Source organism: Buteo buteo, chromosome 5 (assembly GCF_964188355.1).
Source record: "Buteo buteo chromosome 5, bButBut1.hap1.1, whole genome shotgun sequence".
NCBI lineage: Eukaryota > Metazoa > Chordata > Aves > Accipitriformes > Accipitridae > Buteo > Buteo buteo.
This window is the reverse complement of record NC_134175.1, coordinates 51,544,700-51,566,079: the sequence shown is the minus strand read 5'-3', so window position 1 is coordinate 51,566,079 and position 21,380 is coordinate 51,544,700. Positions and strand designations below refer to the sequence as shown.

At 39.3% G+C, this 21,380-nt stretch overlaps 1 protein-coding gene across 14 annotated transcripts in view; it reads right to left on the bottom strand.

Annotated features, from left to right (window-relative positions):
* Positions 1-21,380, bottom strand: part of MBD5 (methyl-CpG binding domain protein 5) — a 147,410-nt gene that overhangs the window by 33,091 nt on the left and 92,939 nt on the right. For 10 of the 14 annotated variants that reach the window (XM_075028975.1, XM_075028974.1, XM_075028970.1 and 7 more), the window contains 4 exons: positions 13,597-14,278; positions 8,770-8,872; positions 7,914-8,094; positions 2,615-4,753 (listed from right to left, as the gene is read on the bottom strand). In XM_075028975.1, coding sequence (XP_074885076.1) covers positions 2,615-4,753; positions 7,914-8,094; positions 8,770-8,872; positions 13,597-13,709 — 2,536 coding nt within the window. In that variant the 5' untranslated portion in view covers positions 13,710-14,278. The remainder of the gene's footprint in view (positions 1-2,614; positions 4,754-7,913; positions 8,095-8,769; positions 8,873-13,596; positions 14,279-21,380) is intronic. The other 4 variants (XM_075028972.1, XM_075028980.1, XM_075028978.1 and 1 more) reach the window with 4 other exon arrangements.

Below are 21,380 nucleotides of genomic sequence, written 5' to 3'. Positions count from 1 at the left end.
ACCTCTTCGCAGTTTTGTCTACATAACTGAATGCAGACTGGTAACTATCTTTTATTTTTAAAGGTTATTATTAATGCAAAACACTCAACATTTCACACTTGTTTTGTGGAAGGAACGCCTCCATTCTCCTGCAAATACGACAAAACGTCCCTATCTGGATTTTCACAGGCTATGGATTAGATTTAAATCTTATGCCTGAGCCCCACGCTGCTGCGATGACTCAGGCAGGAGGCTGGATGAAGGTTTATGCGCCGTTTTAGGGCCTTGCTCCTGGGAATAATACAAAGATAACAGAATCTGAAATTTCATCTTAAAGAAGAAAACAGGTCTCTAGGCTTCTAGCCATCATGGATATTAATAAAATAATTAAATGCAGGTTGTGTGTATCCTGCAAACATCAAAATGAAAGAAACAAACCCGTTCAGTAGTGAGGAAGAGAACATATTCAAACCTTTCTAGTCTTTGCCTACACAGAACTACCATTTATCATTTAGATAAGAAAAAAAGTGTCACTTTAAGGCCCCATAATTATATTGCTATAATTCTATCAGCTACCTCCAGGGTATTAGAAATACCATTCTGTAGAAATACCACAGCAGAACAGAAGTTTCCAGGTGGGGTTATATACGTATTACTATTCCTATATTGACAAGAACTGAATTATATGTTTGTGTCGAAACCTTTCTTCATGGGGCTTTGACACACGCACAGATTTTTTTTTTCTGTCGCTTTTGTCTTCTCGGGCAGAAATTCAGCTTGCCTGAAGACAAGGACTGGGAATAGAAGGAAAGGCTCTGATGAACTAACACATCAACCTGAAGGCAGCCATCATGGGTGGTCCCAGCTACCACCACACCAAAGCAGGGCATGGCTATAGCATAAGGCTGGCTCAAAGTGACGGAGCAGGAACAAGAAGAGCCCGCATGGGGATGAACTTGGATTCTCGTTCTTAGAAGCCCACTTTAGTAGTCTTTAAGGAACATTTTATTGATAACTTTTATGTAACGTAAAACTTCTCTTAATCTTGAACCTTTTCAACCCGTACCCCACATGGGGTGAATTACTACTGCTCAGCTTCTTGACGGTAACCGCCGGCGCACAGGCTCTTATCTCACATAACGTTCAATCTTTTCTGTTCTCTGGAGGGCAAGTTAACGTAGTCCAATGCTGCAACACGTTCACAGCTTTCTTCAGCTGTGTGGACAGTGACAATTCAGAAGAACCCATACATACCAGTGGTCCCCGCTGAACTCAACAGAGGTGGAAACCCAAAAAGATTCTGCTAAAGGGATTTCGTAGTATGTTTAGTGGGACAGGGAAGCAAGCTCCCAAGGCAAAACCAGACCTTTGCTCTGTTCAGAAGAGAGTACAAAGTCTCAGAAGAGACAGACTGTATCAGGAAATACTCCTCTTTGTCAGCATGACAAGGCAAAACAGCCACACAAGGATTAATAGCTGCTTGCTTGCAACACAAACCGCCAACATGTCTAAGGAAAAAAAATGCCTTTTTTTCCCCAGGAATGGAAAGAAACCCTTAAAAGTCATCAGACACTGTGACCAGCATGATACCAGATAATATTTTTATATAAGTCCATTTTTATGTAATTCCATTCTGTGTTTTAAAGAATAAACAGCTCTCTCGGAGGAAGCTCAGGAATACACATCAGGCTCTTTCTTGGGTTAATGAGAGAGACCGCTTGAACGCTTACAGTCACTTCTGTTTGACCTGACATAGTTTAGCTATGTCTGTATCAAACACACGCTTTGAAAGTTAACCAAGCTGAAAGTCTGAAATATCAAACGGAAGGTTTTCTTTCTGCTTAAGAAATTAACACAGTACCATCTTTCAAAACTGCATACTTTGTTCAACCAGTAGTGGTTAAATGAAATACACATTTTTGAGCTGTCTCCCTTTTATCTTTAAAAAGCATGGAGATAGTAACCACAGCATACCTGTTTCCTCTCCAAGTCTTCACTGATGCATAAACCAGGAAATCTCTCTGCACTCTTCCAACTGAATATACAGTTTATTCAACCATTTAATTACCAGCTTAGTAAAATTATCATGATAAAGGCAAACACAGACTTGCCATTCCCCCGCGATGTCCCTGAAAAGGGTTGTTTTGTACTCCTAGTAACTGCTCCAATCTCTGATAACACCAACTCTTTAATGCAAGCAGCAAAGAACACATGTATAGCCTGGACATACACTGCCAGGTTAGCCATAGCATTCTAGGGTTGAAGTAGCAGGGCATGCTGCAAAACACCTCCAATTTATTTGGGCAAGTGACAAAAGCTGAGGTCTGGGTATGTACAGAAGTGCACGGATTTTATTTATGCAGAGTGTGTGGAAGTTAATAGAAGTAAGAGTTGTCACAAGGAGGAGGCCAGGATGATTTTGCTCAGGAAAAGGGAGATATATTTTAGTCTACCACTGGTTTTTCTTATTTGTTTTATTTTTGAGTATCTGGGTGTCAGCATGAAATAGGCAGACTTTTCATATTGGTAAACTCAAGTTTAAAAAGTAGATACGTAAAAGGAACCCGTTTAAGAATAGTCATCATATATTTCCAAGCAGTCAAACATAGGGGTATCCTTTTAGAAGGAAACGTACCTGCTTCAGGACTTGTTTGATTACAGCTGCTAACAATGCTGTTTGGTATCACTGGAGTGGAGGATGCCTGGATTCTCGACTGAGGTGGGTTCGGATGTAATGAATTTCCTAACGCCATTCCTGACTGACTGAGCATCCCACAGTTCCCGCTAGCCTGCATCTGATTTATTAAACCTGCAAGATGGTTGGTTGTGCCCGGGCTAGTACCGTGGACAAAGTTAGTGTTTGTGTTCTGGCAGTGCACACCTTCCCCTCGCAAGGGTAAACTCTGTGCCAGCGAGTTCTGGAGACTGCCAGAGTTCATACTGGTGTCTGCAAAATGCATCTGGTTACCAGAGCAAGGTAAAGCAGTATTTGAGCTCCCACAACTGGTGGTACTATTGCTGCTCATGTGAGAGCTTTGACAACTCATGGACTGAAGTAGCTGGGACATAGAACTGATGGGAAAAGAGCTTTGACTTTGCTTTCTTATCAAATCAGATCCAGCTTTGGAAACTCCAGAACTGTCCAACTGAGACTGTCTCAGCAAACTCAACACCGTGGTGGTCGGCTGCTTTCTTTTCCTCAGAGGATCTTTTTGCTGAGACATCAATTTATCTCTCAGTGCTGCTCGGCCACTTTGCCCTTCAGTCGTTGGTAGAAGCACATTGGCAGCAGGAGGGAACATGGTATTTAAAGTGCTATGTCCTTCGTTGTTGCCACCGCTGGCAACAGGTCCAGAATTGCTACTGCTGTTATTGTTGTTACCAGCAAGTTTATTTTGATTTGCTAGCTGTGCTTTGGCTGCTGCTGAGAGTAAACTACTTGCTGGAAAAGAGGCAGCATTGTGCTGGTTCAAGATCTGATTTAAAGGCATTCCCAGCAAACCAGGCTGACTCTTCAAGGAACCACTTCCAGCCGATGCAGTAGAAAAAACTGCATTGTTTGGAGGATTTAATACATTACTCATTCCAGCAATTAATGGGTTAGGGATGTCCTTGTATTGATTAAGTCCATCATGCTTGGTGGAAGGGCTAGATGGCATAGATGGTCTCGGTGACCCTATTGTTGACCTTGGGGACCTGGGAGGAACTTTAATACCACTACAGGATGACTGTGGTCCTACTGGAGGCAGCAGGAAATTTCCATGATCTGATGACGTGGAAGAAGAGCGTGATCTTTGGGGAGAAGCCTCGATCCTTCCAATCCCGGATCCCATCATATGCACCGGGGACGTCACTGGTGAAGGAGAGAGGGAAGTTGAAGCAGAATGCTGAACTCTTTGAACATGACTTCCATGATTCATGTGACCAGGTTTTACAGTTGGCAAAGGAAGATTACTTGGCAAAGGGACGACAGCAGGAGGCATGCTTACATTCATCACGGGTACCTGAGAGTGGACATTTGAATGGAAAGTAGTTGGGTTAATGATAACGGGATTCTGATTCACTGGTTTGCTAGGAATAGGGTCAAGTATGCCAAGTGGATCCTTTTCTGATGTTAATGGCTTTTTCTGAAGAGCACAAGAAGGCGGTGGAGGAGGTGGGGGTGGACCTTGGGGAGGTTTATGGTGAAACATTGCTCGTGGTATTTCCATACCAGCTGAAAAATTACACATGGGTTTTTTCATTACTGGGCTTTTTGTGGTCAAGGTTGGGGAAAGAGGTATATTAGTCCTTCCAGCCATTGCACAGGATGACTGTATGGGAGAACCATGTAGCATTACTGATGGTGGAGATAGAGGTGTCCTGTTCATGTGAATAGGACTAGAGTTGGGTGCTCCATGAAAATTGGGATTGTTCCTTGTGAAAACATCAGGGCTTCCAAGTGGGTCAGTCCTAGGAGAGATTGAGCCATCTCCGTATATCTGTGATCCTGATGAAGCTGGACTGGGCATCCCACCATGACTGCCACGATACGGAGACTTCTGTCCAAGTTCATTACTACCCAATCTCTGCCTAGGATAGACAGAATGAAGTTCTTGTTGCTGGCTTCCAGCCATTTCTTGCACGTAAAGCCTACCCATGGCATTAGATGCCCCTATCATCAACTTGAAAGGAGTCTTACATTCTGGCATCACAGAATTTGTAATTCCTTCATGCGATTTATTCCTCATCGATCTTGGAGTTGCTGCTCGAGTAGGAACTACTGGAGTTGCACCTGGTATTAAAAACACAACAGTTACTGTTCTGAAATCCGGCATCACACATTTCAGTGCACAACTACTGTGTGTGAAAATATTCATCAAAGCTAGAAAGCCTTTTGGCTAAACTTTTGCCTCAACAGAAATAATACTGAAATCACCAAGCAGTTGCTGGAATGGTGCATGCTACCTTACTACACAGTGCAGTTTTATAGACCTTAACTCCGTATCCCACAAAAAGACCGCATAAATATGGACAACTTTAAAAGTTTTTCCTTCCCTTTGGTCTTTTCCTTCTAACCATCATCTCCAGTGTCCTACTCCTGAATCTCCAGCACCACTGCTTTGGCTACCACTGGAAGAGCTGGCAGGAGGAGCAGGCTATCACTGTCGCAGGGAAAAGGAGCCTCTGGCACCATCTATTGAGTACAGGAGGAACAAAGCCCAACATGGGTTTAGACTAAATTTCTCCATACCCTACGGAGAAAAGGGTCCTGCTCCAAATGCTGTCCCTGATCAGGATGAATGGGGAGCTGTGCCATACGACTTTGGCTCACAGTTCTATTCAGCCAAGCACTTAATTGCAGAGACCTAAGAGACCATGGCCGTGCAAGGGAGGGTGCAGCTTCTGTGGCTGCTCTGCATCCCTCGCTGGCACCAAGGGCACCGAGTTCCAGTCCTCTGAGTTCATCTGCTCCTGGGAACGGCTTTGCTAAAAAGGTGAGGACGTACCATGTCCTGTATTACTTTACTGAATTAAGGCTTTTCCTACAGCTGCTGCAACTAGCTTTGCTTGGGGTGAAGATGCTAAATTTAAGAACGGGCCCTACCTTATATGTTTGTTTTCAGGATAAAGGCCTTGGGGATATTTGCATATGCAGACACGGGAACCCGTCTACAGTGGAACAATTTCCTGTAAATCCCAGTTTTGAGACTAGACCTTCCTACAACCACAAGACCACTTTCCTTTTCTGCTCACTAATATCAGTTTTATTTAAAAAGATTTTTTTTCAATGTCTTACTTTAAGAATCCCATCGCAAGCAGCTCCAAGTCTGGCGGACTTTCTGCCAGTTTTGCTGCTCTGGGAATTTGTAATTCATCTTGGACTGCTTGGCATGCAGCCTCTGAATATGCAAACTTAAACTCAAATAATGAGCTAAAGATTTCATGTTCAAATGAACTCAGAGGTGCCTTTAAATTCCTCTACCCGCAAGAACCCAATTCCCTTCTTTCCTTCAGCCTGGCCATAGGAGACAGATGGCACTGACAATCCTGCCTTCATCCTATTTGCTCAACCAGCTACATCATGACAGAAACAAACATATTACCTTTCCCAAAATACAACCAAAGTCTCATTTAAGGGACAAATCTCAAGACTGAATTACAAAACAAAGCATGTACGAGAACCCTCGCCTTGAATGCTGGACCTAAGCAAATGGTCAAATGTAAGTGTGCATAAATGAAAAGACATTTCCTTTACAAAAGGAATTTATTGGGAAATTTTCTTCTTTGCTTAGTGCACAAAATACTGATCAACAGAGAAGGTAAGACCACATAAATGTGACTTGTGTCTTTAATATTTAGCTGGTTTTACCTCCTTCATTTTGCTAAGTTTTTGAAAACAAAAATGTAATTTAAGTACTACTACTACTAAAAAAAATTAATAAGGAAAACGCATAGTAATTTGGGAAATTGCACTGTTCAGTTTAAAAACAAATTACATTGCAAAAAAATCAATTTAAACAAAGCTTTAAAATCATAAATAGCAATTTGAAAATGGAAGAGCACGTCAGCACTATGAACAGCGCTGGTATCTTAGCACTGCCTACCTATCTGAAATTTATTATTTATTTTTATATCCTTAAAATTTTCCAGTTTGAAGTCAGGTTGCAGAGCGGTTAGCAATCACCCAGCTATTATTACAGCAATGCAGAGGTGCAAAAGATCTCTCAGATTATCAAGGGCCATTTCCCAGAAGTTGCACGCATCACAGTAAATGACCATAAACTTACTGAGCTCTGTCTTAACAGTAACTTCACTCCTGTGTCCTAACAATCTGGATTTGTAAGACTGCTTTGAAACCTTTTCTTGTAATCCTTAGAAAGCACTTAATTTTCAGTTTAAGTTTCTATGCAACTTGTGTTTTTGTAGCTGCTTCTTTCAGTGCTAACTTTGTCCTTCAGTAGCTGTATTTTCTGGTGCTGATTCTCCTGATGCCTTTATTGATGGCAATCGTATCTCCGTTCAGCCACCACTTTGCCAGGATGAACAAGCTAAAGTCTTCTAGATGACTTTCATAAAACAGGTTTTGCAGTTCACTAAGAGAAAAGCCTCTGCTCTATTTCAGCTTGAGCGCCGCTAGCGAGAACAGGGGCGTGGAAAGGCAGTAAGCATACAACGGCATTTGTACTTCTCTCTCTTTGAGTCACATTGATCTGCACCACGCTGCCATCTGGTACTGCTCACAGGCATCTTTGATCAGCTACTATATCTAGGGCTTCTTTCTCAATAATTTACAGCTAATAGCTTTTTTCACTAGTCCCCAGGTGAATAACCTTACAATTAACAGGATTTGTTGCTATACCTTTTCTTTCACTCCAGGTCTCAATGATCCCCCAGTTTTTCAACATGTTTTGATCTTCTCTTGTTTCGATAATACCTGTCAACTCCATCCATCAACAAACCACCTCATTTTTTTGTTGATATGGATAATTAAAATGCTAATCCAGGTTGGTCCCCCAAAATAATCCTTGAGAAATTACAGTGGAGATCTTCTCTTGCTGTATATTCTGCCTTGCAATACAATTTCCCATTTAGCCAAGTCCTTAGCCACATTCTAATCCCTTTATAATCACTTTATTCTGCTTCCCTAATTTCCCATGTGACAGAATATCAGACATATTACTACAGTTCCAAAAGATGAGAGCTAATGTATTTTCTTTGTCTAGAACAATCTGATATCTTTTCCAAGAAAATCATGCTCTTAGTCTGCGATGACCTGCTTTTTAGACTCATTTTCTATCTACCTACATCTCTTTAATTACTACCTCCATTTCTTCCTTGAATCTGTTTACTATTGCACTCATAGACACATTAGACTTTTGGGGGTGTTTTTGCATAGTAATTATATATATTTAAAATTAGGTAATTAAATGATTCTGCAGGATTTTACTCACTTGTTCCACCACCAGGACTAGTTAGAACTAGTGAAGGATGTGGTGCTTCCATGCTTTTATGAAGTGTAGCCACAGCAATAATTTTCCTTTTATGTATGCATAGTTTGGTGACATCTTCGTCCGCTTTAACATCTTCAGCAGTTCTCTGCTTCACAGCAGCTCCAGGATCAAAATTAAAGACCTAAGGGTAAAAATTCCAACATTTAAAATAATGATTATAGGCAGCAAACTCACCAAATATACCTAAACCAGAAATTTTACACACAATTAAATTTGCCTCTGCTCCTCTCAGCTATCTGACTGCTCCTACATTGCCCAAGAGATACCTTTACAGTAGGTTTCAAAATTATAAATAAAAAGTGAATATATTTATAATAAGTAAACAGAGTCACAGAAGTTGTTATCTAGCAACAGAACTTCAACACTCCTCAGTATAAAGCGTACAGAGAAAAAAAGAAGAAAGGACCACATGTGTTTGAGATTGCCCTGTGATGAAGAAAAGTTTACAATTTGTGCATAGACAATAAAATTGTGAAGCTGATACTGAATCTATCACGTAAGTCAGTGTCTCGCTCTGATTCTCACATGTTAACACGACGTTGTCAATGGTAGGTTTCCAGTTTAACAGGAGAATGTTCAAACACCACAAAAACCGAGTCAGGTCTTTTCCATGAGGGGAGAAGGCAGAGCTGAGATTGGTTTTGTATTTTATGGTAGATCTTCGGGTGTATACCACTTATGTCATTTTATATATATGTGATCTAAACAGAGATTGAGTCACGGCATAGCACATCAACTGACGTAGTTAGCTCATGAGGATTATAGCACAGCAATCCAAAATGATGCTTTTCTTTACCTTGGGAAGAACAAGAGGACATTCTAGGCCACACTTGCACGTTCCATCAGTCAGCAAGTAAGTCTTCACCTGCTCCAAGCAGGATAATAAAGACCCACTGGGACTGTAAAGGAACAGAAATGATGAATACAAGCTATTTGATAGGTCATGATTTCTATCTACCATTCTAACAGCTCACATAGAGAGTGTTTAAAATAACACAGCTAAGATTTCGTATTTTGTGCCGCAGTACTTCTTCCTTTTAGTCAAGAACTGAGTTGATACTTACCAAAACCAGCCCCCAAACCCCCACTTTAAAGGAAGATTTTACTATAGAGAAACAAACATAGCAAATGCAGAGAAAAGAAGGAACTGAGATTATTGATATTTATTATTCACATTACAGTCCTGCCTGAAAGTCTTAACTACTGCCTAACTACACTAAGATTATTTTTCTCCCTTCTCTCTCCTATAAAGTGTAACACACAAGCAAAGTGCAGCCCCATGGACCTTCTCCCCCTCCACCACATCACTGCAGCTCCATGCAGGCATGACAGTCATCTGTACTTTTTAGACCTGGGACCTAACTTAAAAAGAAAACCCACAAAAGTGTGTTTCAAGAAGTACGAGAAAACCCATACAGAAAAGGGGGCACAGTAACAAAACTGTTGTAGCGGGGTCTCTTAGTTGCATAAACAGTTTGGTTTCATTCAGCTAAAATTTCAACTCTCTCACTGGAAGTGAGAAATATTATACCAAGAAGCCAGTCCAGTGAGTTTCTAATAAACTGCACTCGGGTTTCTCTAAGTCCCACCAGAAAAATCATTATCTCCATATCCAAAAATAGGACATTGGAAATTCTGTTACGGCAAAATCACTAATTCATAAGATGAAAAAAGTTCTCATGTCACAAGCTTCTAACTTCCAGGTTGCTCTTTATTACTTAGCCATCTAAACTGTTTATCAGGGAAAGAATAGTATAATTTATGAGGACTGGGTAAAACACTGGTTCTTAATGGCAGCTGTAAACAGCCCTTATTTTAACAACAACAAAAACCCCTTAAGTGGAATAGTTTGGATCATGAAAACAGTCAAGAGTCAAAATTCCAAACTATGACGAACTTTCGTACTTAAAACCCGATGTATAAACACTTAATTCTGCACAGGAACTAAGTCACATATAAAGCAACATCTGCAAGTGACATTTAAAGTTATGCTGACTGTTTAAATAAGTTATTTATTTGCCAGACTTGCCCTGAAATAATTATTTTAGAGAGAACCGCCCAGATTGCGCATGTGAAACAGTGACAGTTCTGAGAGTAAGCAAGGTAAAAGAGCAATCTAAAAATAACGGTACGGGTATGAAGTGATAGATAGGTCAGAAAACCTTCTTCATCTTAAATTGAAATACTTGGGGAGAACGGGGAAATTACTCTCTATTTTTATTTATTTTAACTTCACCTTTAGACTGGTTAAACCACGGTGCTATCATTATCCCATTTTAACTCAGTGAGTATCATTTGTTCTCTACTTTGGCTCTGCACCTCCAGCGTTGGCTGATGGCTTTGGGCTTTCCCAACCTGTCCTGATTACGCACACAGGAGGGACTGCTCACCCGAGGCGACATCCTGACTTGAGGACGTAAGAGCTTCCCACAGGAGAAACTCAGATTGGCATTTGCTCTACACTATCCCATCTACATGCAAAATCTCTACAGACACTTTCTGTGACGCTTAAAAACTCAGGTTAAATGGCATCCCTGGGAATATGCTCTGGAGTCAGGATGCCATTTTATTTGCACTGGTAAAAAAGGCCCACTGCGCAGCAAGAGTAAAGCTATACCATCAGAGTTCATTTTTTCCCCCTATTTCTAGAATAAAGCAATTTCGAATAACCTTCCTTGGCGTGCAGTTTGCCTGGGCACACGTATCCACTTCAGGCACAAGGAGCTACTGGAGCCTGGAAACGACAGACCCGTAAGGCACACACGTGCTGCACCGACGATCCGCGGGTGTAAAGGAAGGTCTGGCTCCTCGTGCTTACCAGCAGTGCACAGAGCAGTCCACTGCATCTGTGGCATATGGGATTCAGCATCCCTCCTGCACTTATACGCATGGTTATTTGCCCACAAGGAACAACAACATTGAAAAAAGGCCCAAGTTTTCTGTTTCTGCCTTGTTCCTGGGAAGACCTATGTAATTGCAAAGTATCTTTTGTGTGCACAAATTTCCTCACGCCCCTATACTGCAAAGGATAATCCACAGCTTCCTTTGTACAAAACTACCAGTTTTTTTTCAGCTCTGAGGTCATCCAGAAGTTTTAGACCACCCAAAGAAACAAGAAATAGGAAACTATAAAATATATTAGGATCTGTTACTGTCAGTTGTGAAATGTGTTCCTGTTATTTAAGAGCTTTTCTCAGTTTATTCCACCGATGACTATTCACGAACAGTAAGCCGAAGGAGAGATTTAGATCCTACTTTAAGGCAGCAGTACTGTTTTACTAAGAAAAGCACTGAGACTCAACTCAGTGCTTTTACCAGGTAATAAAACTAGTTAATTAATGGATTTAATCCAAAACAACTGTTGACAGTTGATGGAATAGCACGCGTGCTTTGTAAGGAAGCACAAATAGAATGAGTCCTATTCAGCTGGGATCATCTATTCTAGTTAAATCATGTCAGATCTTAATATATACACTAATTTTCCCTTGGATAGCTTTTGAGTCAATATTGTTTGACCTTTCACTCTCTCAATAAAGGCTGTGCATATTTTCAGGGCAGTTGTTCCTTCAGAAGGGCAGTGCAGCACTAGAGCAGGTTACCCGGAGAGGTGGTAGAAACTCAATCCTTGAAGATGCAGCTGGTGAAACCAAGGGCTGACCTGACCGAGTGCTGCAGACACTCCACATCAAGCAGCAACTTGGATTATTTGACTTCCATCCTTTCCAACCAACATGTCCTACTCTGTACCTTTCACCAAATAAGAATGTAAGAGCTGTGGACCATACTAAGCGCCTTTCCTTAATCAGAACGGCTTACAGAAGGCAACAAGAAAATTAACCATTGGATTAAAGAGAAAAAAAATACGTGGGCAAAACTTGGGAAGAGGGTGGAAATAATAAAAGCTTCCCTAAGCTGAAAAAGGCAACTGGTAAACTTGATTAATAGGGTCAAGAAAGTCCCCCTGAACAAAGAGAACATATATATATAAAGAAGATAGAAAAGAAAGTAACTGTCAGAATTATACCAACATTTACTAGCTTATAAACATGTAAGACTCATGCTTGAAGAGGCAGCACAAGCTTCGTGGCCTGCTTCTTATAGCTGTGGAAAATGAAGTTCAGAAGCAGGTAGGATCATCAGGTATATAAGAATACCAAAGCATTTTATGTCCTGATGCCTGGATATAGAGATGATAAGAAAAAAACCCCAACCCACAACTTTTTCTTTCACATTGATTTTTAACTTAGGCAGAGGCCCAGTAAATTACAGTTGTAATGAGAAAAACAAGGGGAAGGCGATTTATCTTTGACATGCGTATCACTGACATGGATTTTGTTTGATTCTGCTAATTGAGAATATAAACAAGAAATCCTGGAATGCATTTGATCTTTTACGGTAGTTTAGTGTAAAATTGGAGTATGCTTTGACTCATTAAAGGATTTTGTATTGGTAATACATAAAATGTTGTGAAGAAGTGGTTATTTTAATCACGGAATAGTGGAATAAGATTAAGCAAATAACAGACTGATAATCATTTAGACTTCTATGATTTAAACCTGATGTACCCATATTTTGTTAAAGCTAACTTTGATCTTTTTTCCAATAACATCTAATTCATAGTCTGTTTGTCTGAACACATTCATTTAATAGTAATTTCAATGCATTTCTTTGTGACTGTTACAGGGTGAAGCAAAAAAATCCAATAAGCTAACAAACAAATAAAACACCTAAAACTTTGGATTTAGGCTTGTGTTCCTGTTTTTTCTACGTGAGAAACGTGGGGAATCCATAGAAGTAAATCTTGCCAGAGAACGTCAGTGATACTGAAACACAGACCCTTCCCACGGCATATGAAAACGGATGTTTTCAGCAGCTACTAAGTAGTCACACCGCTTAAATTTCCTTTCAAAAAAAGAGTAAGGAAAACACAAAAGTATAATGGAGACCTGGAACACAAACCCAGAAAAGACCTAGGGAAGAAGAGCTCCAGAGTGTCAGGATAAAGTTGCATGGCACTGCATGAACTGAGCTGAAGGCTTGTTGCTGACGGAAGAAGAAAGTCCCGCTCTACCTTACCTGCCATGAATTGTTTGCGTGCCTGATCACTGCTTTGAATTTTACCAGCAAAGGCTCTTCTAAAAAGCCCGTGCTGGTGCAAGGAAAAGGCAATGCCTATGCATGTGGGAGCAGGCAAAAGACAGCAGAGATTTCTCATCATCTCAGATGTGTCATATAACTAAACCTCTGGTTAGTTTCATTGTAAAAGGTTTGAATAATAAAGATATTAAGTAAGGTTAAATCTGCTACTGCTCAGCCTTAAAATCCATATGACAATAATAAGTAATAAAGAACCATTCATGCCTAAAGCAAAATGTATAGTAAGGATTATCAAATATTCAAGACCAAGCAATATTAGATTTGAGAGTACGTTAAGGGCATGCAAATGGCACAACTGACATAAGTGGAGTCCACTATTATCAGCAGAAAAAATGACCTCATAGTTCCATAAGAACAAGCCCTTGAAGTTTTTGAGTACAAAAGCTTAGCTGAGTCACTAATTTACCACACTTTCTGGCAAAACTACAACGAAAACAGAATGAGTAACCACCTCAGATAACCTTACCTGATATAGAGCACTCCGCTTTGGTCCACCCGTCGCTGCCAACCAACGGGAACTTGCACTGCTGGTGGCCCTCCATCCGTGTCCCCTCCGTCACACTCCTTTCCACCATTCATTTTTCTGTTTCTGTTTACGAGTCTTCAAAGATATCAACAGTAAGATGATATCCTTTTACTACATGTCATCATGGCCTCCCAAAGAAGGCCATTCAGTACACCTTTCCCCAAACTGTACAAAGTGCATTGGGAGGCTCCAGCTCAGTTTGAAACCAAGTCCTTATAAGTGGCCATTTTTGTTAATGAGTCAGTTTCCCATTATAATCCACATTAAATATGCAATGTTTAACTCCTTATATATTCATAAGGATGAACTATATAGATAAAAATTAGTGCTTCCAACTTGGGAAAATCATAATTCACCAATCCTTTGTTACCTGTCAGAAAGGAGAATGGGGAAAAGGAGAATTTCTAGTTCAACAGCATGGCTCCAAGCTTGATGACTGTCTAAGATAACTTGTATTTTGTGAAAGCTCGTCTCATTTTTATAAATATGAGTCAGATCTAATACCTCCAGGTATTATACCCTTTATATGCCACATTCTTTTTGTTTTCTTTTTATCTTCCGTTCATTATCCAAGTTGTCTTCTTGAGTTTCTTTCATGACTCCCTGGCGCCAATAAAACAGCCTGAAAAAAACAGATACAGAAAACACATGAGCCATTTTCTGAAGTCTTTCAGCCCAGTTCAGTAACTTGTGAAGATGTATACAGCTGCATCCATTTAAAGAGCTTAGAATCAAAATTCTAAATGTCAATGGAACCATCAAAATAAGGCTTAGGGTAAATATAATCCTGCTAGCATATTCTATTTATATGCGGATGCAAGAGAGCTGCATCTTAAAAGCTACAAGTCTGCGACTGTTATTAAATAGTTAACGTACAGTTTGGGTGAATTAAGGGATGTATCTTTTAACTAAATAGTTTCACATATGCTTCTGTTCAGAATTATCAACAGATGACTAGCTCAATTAATGCCCTTTAAAAATTGTTTATAAAACTGAATGAATTTAATGTGAAGGAAGCTGCTTCTAAGGTTGATAATATCCATAAAAATGGAATAACCCTGCGTTTAGACTAAATTAAAATAATCACCTTACAAAAAATTGTGTAACAAAAAGGGAAAAGACAGCATCAATCCACTGATCTCAGAATATCTATGAAACAATTTGAATATCGTAAGTAAAAATCCCCCCCATAAGATTATACTGTATTAGCAAATCTTCTTGAAAGAAGTTCAGAATGACGTGAACTGCGTTATTCCCTCAAAATCGTCTTTCAAGTTGACGAGGTGAGACTTAGCTCTTGAGACGGTACATTTTATTAAGGTGAGACAAACATGGAATACGTTATTCAAATAGTAAATACGTCAGAAAAAACAACAATCCTAGAACTCAAATGTAAGACAGCATTGAAGACTATTGTAGTAACAATGCTAACAGGTTTTATTTGGAATTGCATGTCAATTCTGCCTTATTCCTAATACTAATGTTATGCTAACATTTTAAAACATAGTAAATGTTACTATAGACCTGACTGATTTTAATAAGAAAACCATTTTTGAGATAGAGATGGAACATAAAGACATAGGATCCGACAACATTTCTGCAACAAGAGTACCGACTACACATTACATCTAGATTTAAGAGTAACAACAGCTCCTTCCTTCAAGACCACTAAAGGAAGGCTATAGAGGCATAAGTATAGTCCTCGAAAATATTCCATTAAGTACACTTATGCAGTACATTCTCTTTAGATGTGCTACTTATAAACGTAAAGTTCAAAATGCTATGTAAAGAAAAAAAATAGCTGTGGTATTTACAAGAAGGATTTGGACTAGAAAGGAGCTGGCTGGACATACCACCCCCTTGACTAAGGTGCTGAAATCTAAAGAATAGAGTGTGATTTTTGGAATAAAGAGCATGTATGATTTTCTGCAGGATGAAGCCTTCTAGAATAGCCTGGCACTGTTTCAACCTTCCTATGCTCTGGAGCATCCCAACAGGATGCAATCCTTGGTCGCCAAAACCGGGGAAGGGACAGGAGACCACGAAGAGACCCTGGTCGCTGACAGTGGAGAGGTGACCGAGAACCAGCTAACGAAGGTTAGAGTGAATGTCACATGAAACACCTTGCCATCTCTCATATAAAACAATCTATCCTTTAATCTCTAAATCTGGTACACAGAAATAGGATTTGGAGAGCACTTGGCAACAGTTCAGGACTCTCTCAGGTTTTCAGTTTAGAAGTTTTGGTGTTTGATTGGTTTTATCCTGATTAAGAAGGTAGCAGACGATGTTTCATTAGAACCAAGGCACAATTTACCTCCAAGTTTCAGCATTATTACTGAATGCTGCATTGGCATTTTTATTACAGGTCCCGTGTAAAGCTAAAATAGGTAAATAATTCCCCTATTATTTTTAATGAGAATTAACTTTCTGTAACACAGTAAAATCAGAATCAGAAAAAACATTTTTAAAATACTGGAAGCACACAGTGCAGAGAAGGTTGCTTGTCTCTTAGCCCAGTCTTGCTGTGGCTCATGTTGCTATTTAGGGCAATTGCATTGGATCCATTACGAGAAAATAATAGCCATCAATTTCTTTTTTGCACAAGCAGCAAGAGACACTTTGAAGTAACTTTATATTTCTACCGGTTCTGCAATGCTCTGCCTCGGCTAACAACCCATTCCATCACCACCGTAATACTTATCATCATCTACCCAGATAAACCATTTTTCAGCACTGCACATAGCTTGAAATAGTACTAAAAGAGGCAAAAGAATTCACTTAACTGCTTTGTCTGTGGAAAATATTTAAATATTTTTACTCAGTACAGTGAATTGGAATAAAATGGCTGCTTTAGTCATATAACTTCAGTCAAAGTTTATTGGTTGTATGATTTTTTTCTTGAGAAGTACTAGAGAATAAAGAACTGTAAACTAACACAAGGATTTGAGTGATGTAAAAAATAAAAATGAATCAGAGCACAGGTATGATGATCCGTTTTCCACTCTTCCCCAGGTACAAAAATACTTCAAACACCACACTGACCCGAAGCAGAAAACAGTGAACAATACTATTCACATCACCAAAGTTTGACCTTTTGTCTTGTAATTTACTGTACTTATATGCAAGTTGGGGTCTGTGAGGACACACCAATGTGCCTGTGTGCAATGAATTACAGAAAAGAGGGCTAAGGCTCCCTGGAAGCTTCTTAGTACACGGCTAATCAGTGTGTAACTAGCCATGTAGAAGTACACAGCTAATCAGTGTGTAACTAGCCATGTTTTATAGGAAAATGCTCATGGAAGTGAGATTTTTTTCACTAAACCCCAGCACAGTTCTGTGTGGATTCCCACAAAGTGCAGGCAATAAAATACCCAGGACATATTGTAACCGTCGCGCATTTCTATTAGGCATGAATGGCAAAAGTAAGAGGTTGCCATTCATGTTTTGGCACAGAAATCCTTCACTAAACTGCACATGCAGAGCTGCTATGTGTTATTTTATTTAACTGCATAACACCATAGAAAAGTTAAGTGTAGAACAGGTCTCTCCAAGAAGAGTTAAACCTCTCAAATCTGGTTCAACAAAGGACACCCTTTGCATTTTCCCAATAATCGGTTATCAGCCGAACAAACAGAGCTAAGGAAGATAGCAGTCAAAAAGAAGATGACAGTCACTTACACCAGGCTGGGTCTGGCTCTTTTTCACGCTACTGCTGGTGTAGGCTGGTTTTATAATACATTTTAAATGATAAGGCAGCCTGGACGAGAAGCTGCAAGTTTAAAGGGACAACTGGTGGGGACAGCTTGGCAAACTGTTTCGTGACTGAAAAAAGACATTTAAATCCCAGTAGGGATCAGCCTGACCGTGAACGCTCTCACATACTGAGCATCCATTTGACTACTCAAACCTCTACATTTATTACCAGTCCAGAATCTTCCAACTCAACTGCAGAAAAATCCCGTTTCTTTTGATGTACCATTTCCCCCTTCTCCATCAAAGTATTCTATCTGAAGTACTTTGGATTGGGATAGAAAGTATTTGGATTTTGGACCAAATCCAAAGTATTTTGGACACTGGATTCTATCCAAAGGCCTGATTTTCATCAACCCATGTAATAAATACCTCTTCTTTGTAATCTCATAACAACTCCAGACAACTCATGTTATCTCACCACGAGTAACACAACTTTCCACATCTAAATCAATTACTTCTTTTTTTTGTGCGCCAACACATGCCGTTTAGATTTGTTTTGCAGTCCAGTTTCATTACAATATGCTTAAAAGTATTTCATTGGGGAACTATGCAAAACTACACTGAATTGTTTCCCCCCTTAGCCCCCTCCAACCCCTCCCCCCCTGGAAAATTTCTCCTTAATTTTCATGTGCTGAAAGTATGTTTTCAATTTTTAATGCAACTGTCTCACTTTTTGAAATGTTGCATTTTAGGAAGCCTCTTTGCACACTCAGCTGTTAATGTTTACTTTAAAAATTTTTTAGTCAAGTGGTGAAATAGAAAACTTGGTACAAAGTAAAAAGAAACTTAAATTAGGTACTAATGGCCTGGATTCAGATCTATCACATATGACAGTAATACCACTGTAACATTTATTTTATTAATAAGTGGACATAAAGCCAGTTAAGACAAATTTTGATAGTCTAATATTGCAAAGATACTTTTTCTTACATGAGCTTTTAAGTGTGCCTAACAATTCCATGTATCACAACGGCTACTTCGAGGTCCACAATCAGTGACTGCCTCTCTGATGCACAAACCCCAGTGCTTACAAATAGAATGACCAGGGTTTGGGTCTAAAGTTTCGCAGACACTTGGAACTTACTCAGAACACTGTTTATAGATACAAATTTCAATCTCATTTCCCAGGCTTTCCCTTCTATCACAGAAAAACCTACAAAATACATTCAGAAATAGAAATACCCTCAAATCACCGTCTTGAGGTTTTAGAACTAACAGGAAGTTTTTACTTCTTAAAAAGCGTTCTTTTCAAACCATGCAGAGTTCAAATGAGTTTTTATTTAGTTATTGCTTGCACATTATTAATCTGTTTAAGTCTATCAAAACAATTAGTTAGGATTCTCCTGTATCATCTAATTAGATACAAATGCTGCATCACTTTTTTGGGAATGCTTTTCCATTTTGCAAAGAAGCATTCTCTTGACTAATTAGATTGGTATTGAATACTTTATGAAGCCCTATTTTTAGGCGAGTGATTCAATAAACAAATGTGCCTGAAGTATAAAGGAAACCTTTCTTCCTTCAATCTTATCTCATTGTATTGGTATCCAGGACTATAATACAGCTGTATACATGATACACTCTGGCCTTTGGTTTGAGAAAGACATCTTCAGCTTACTTGTAAACACAGAGTATTAAGAATACATTGCAATAACTAGAAAATTGATCTGCACCGAACAACTTAATTAAAATGATACATTTTAAATTGCCCTAGTGCCGAATGGGTTTATACCAGTCCAACTACCTTTGGTATTGAATTATTCTGAACCGTATAAAGGACAGCGTTATAACATACTATAACAAGGCTTATGTATTCCTAATTTATACTATTTTTGATGCTGTAGAACTTTTTAGGACCGGAATACCCCAATTTAACCACTCTATAAAAAATGATAGCTATTTGGATGAATTCACTCATAAATATCAGAAAAACTTCAAGGGTCCAGACCGCTGTACCTATCTCTACACCCGCAGTCAACGACCTTTACCAGTAGCCCACTGGACATGCCCCAGCTCAGCCAGCCTTGCTTACCTGCATGTGGATGGACAGAACCCTATAGTATTTGGTTTCCTGCCGGACTAGATGACCAAAGCTGTCAGTTCAGACCTCCTATTTAGGAAAAGATTCTCACACAGAAAGACTGATTTATGTTCACGGATTCTAGCTGATCATTAAGAGCACAAAATATGAATCTCTTCTCTTGGGGCATTTTGGACCACCATGCTTTTACTAATCAAAAGTTGTAACCTTACATCCGATATCCTTCCCACTAATGTTCATAGTGCAGGTAAAAATTGGAGTTCACTGAGGTGCAACGTATCCCCAATTTAGGAGATTTAACTGTGTCATTAGAGTTGTCCAAAGCAATGGCTGAACTCGGAAGGAGCACCATTCTTTTAACGTTCTTTACTTAATGTATGCATAGTACCAAACCCCAAAACTTTCTCAAAGTATGACTGCCTTTTAACACATCTATCTGTGTAATTCCCAGAGTTAGGAGGAACTGATGTTTTCACTTCCAGTGAAAGAATGGAGAAAGTACATGCTTTCAAGAACCTCCTTCGTGTACACATGTGCACGTATGCATACACACAGCATCTCTGCAAGGGTTTTGACAAAAAGCAAAACCGAGCTATGCAGCAATCAAAAAATATGGCAGGAAACAAAATGATTTTCTTTTTAAACCTCAGCTCTGTCTACTCAATAAGAATTTAATAAATACAATGGTCACCCGATAGAGTCCACAGAAGAATACGGAAGAGTCATAATGCTCTTTCAGGCCTTCCACCACATTAATTTTTTTCTTTACAAGGGAAATAGGTCAAAAATGTGTGCATGTGAGACAGGTCTACTTTACTGTCAAAATAATGTAAGTGCTTAGATTTTTTAAAAATTAAGACTGGTATTTGGTATGCAATTTAAATCAACCGAGTTATTCTGTAGGTAAGAATCATGTCACCCTTATCAAAGCCTTTCTTAGGAAACATTATGAAATAGAATAGTACTAACCTATACGTTAATAAGAAATGAAGACACATTATTACATCCACTTTGTCACTTTAGGGGAACTCACATAATGAAACGTGGAACTTGTATAATATATGATGTCCATCTTCAGCAACCCACAAATCTAGGAAAAGCAAACCTGGACTCGATTGTTTTATTATTATTTTTTTAATGGCCAAAAGCCACTCATACATTTACTTTTTAATGGTCTTGTTTCAGTGTGCAGGCATAAAGCTTTAACAATCTTACACAAACTGGTTATTTTTTTAATTCTCTGAAACAAGACAGCAAGTAAAGTATTCCATAGCACAGAAGAGTTGCAAAGCAAGGTTCCTAGCTGAGGATTTTGAAGGACTAGGTTTTCTACAATATAAAGAGAAATTACACTTGAGGTCTTTTTCTGAACAGCTTTTTTTCAGTTCCTTTTCTTCCTTCTCCACCACGCAGTGATGATGCATCACCAGTATGTACCAGTTCTGCAACTGGGAAGACCACCTTTTCTGGGTCCCCTTTAAGTTTTGTTTGAATAGGAATTTCTGCCTCCTCCAAAACCCATCTTGCCATAAGAAAGTCACAATTCTTAAAGTATTTTGATTTTTTATGTAATGCTTTTCCAGAATTTAGTATTTTGGAACAAGCATGAGTAAATCTTAATTCTCTGTGGCTTCAGGTATCCTTCATGGCTATAACACTGAAACTTTTCTACACCAATTGCCATTCTGTTAGCTCTATAAGAAACATCAAAAGCTCTAGAAGAGTCTATCAGGGAAAGTTACCATGACTCCACATCAAGAAAAAAAGATGACTGCAAAATGTGGAAGAAAAAAAGCAATCTGCGCCTACAAGAGTGAGAATCCAGACCTTCCAAACCAACTGCCACAACAGAAGAGGATATTAATAGAGGAAAATCTGCTTTGTCACAGTGGGATCGCTCTTGCTAACATAACACACAGATTCATGA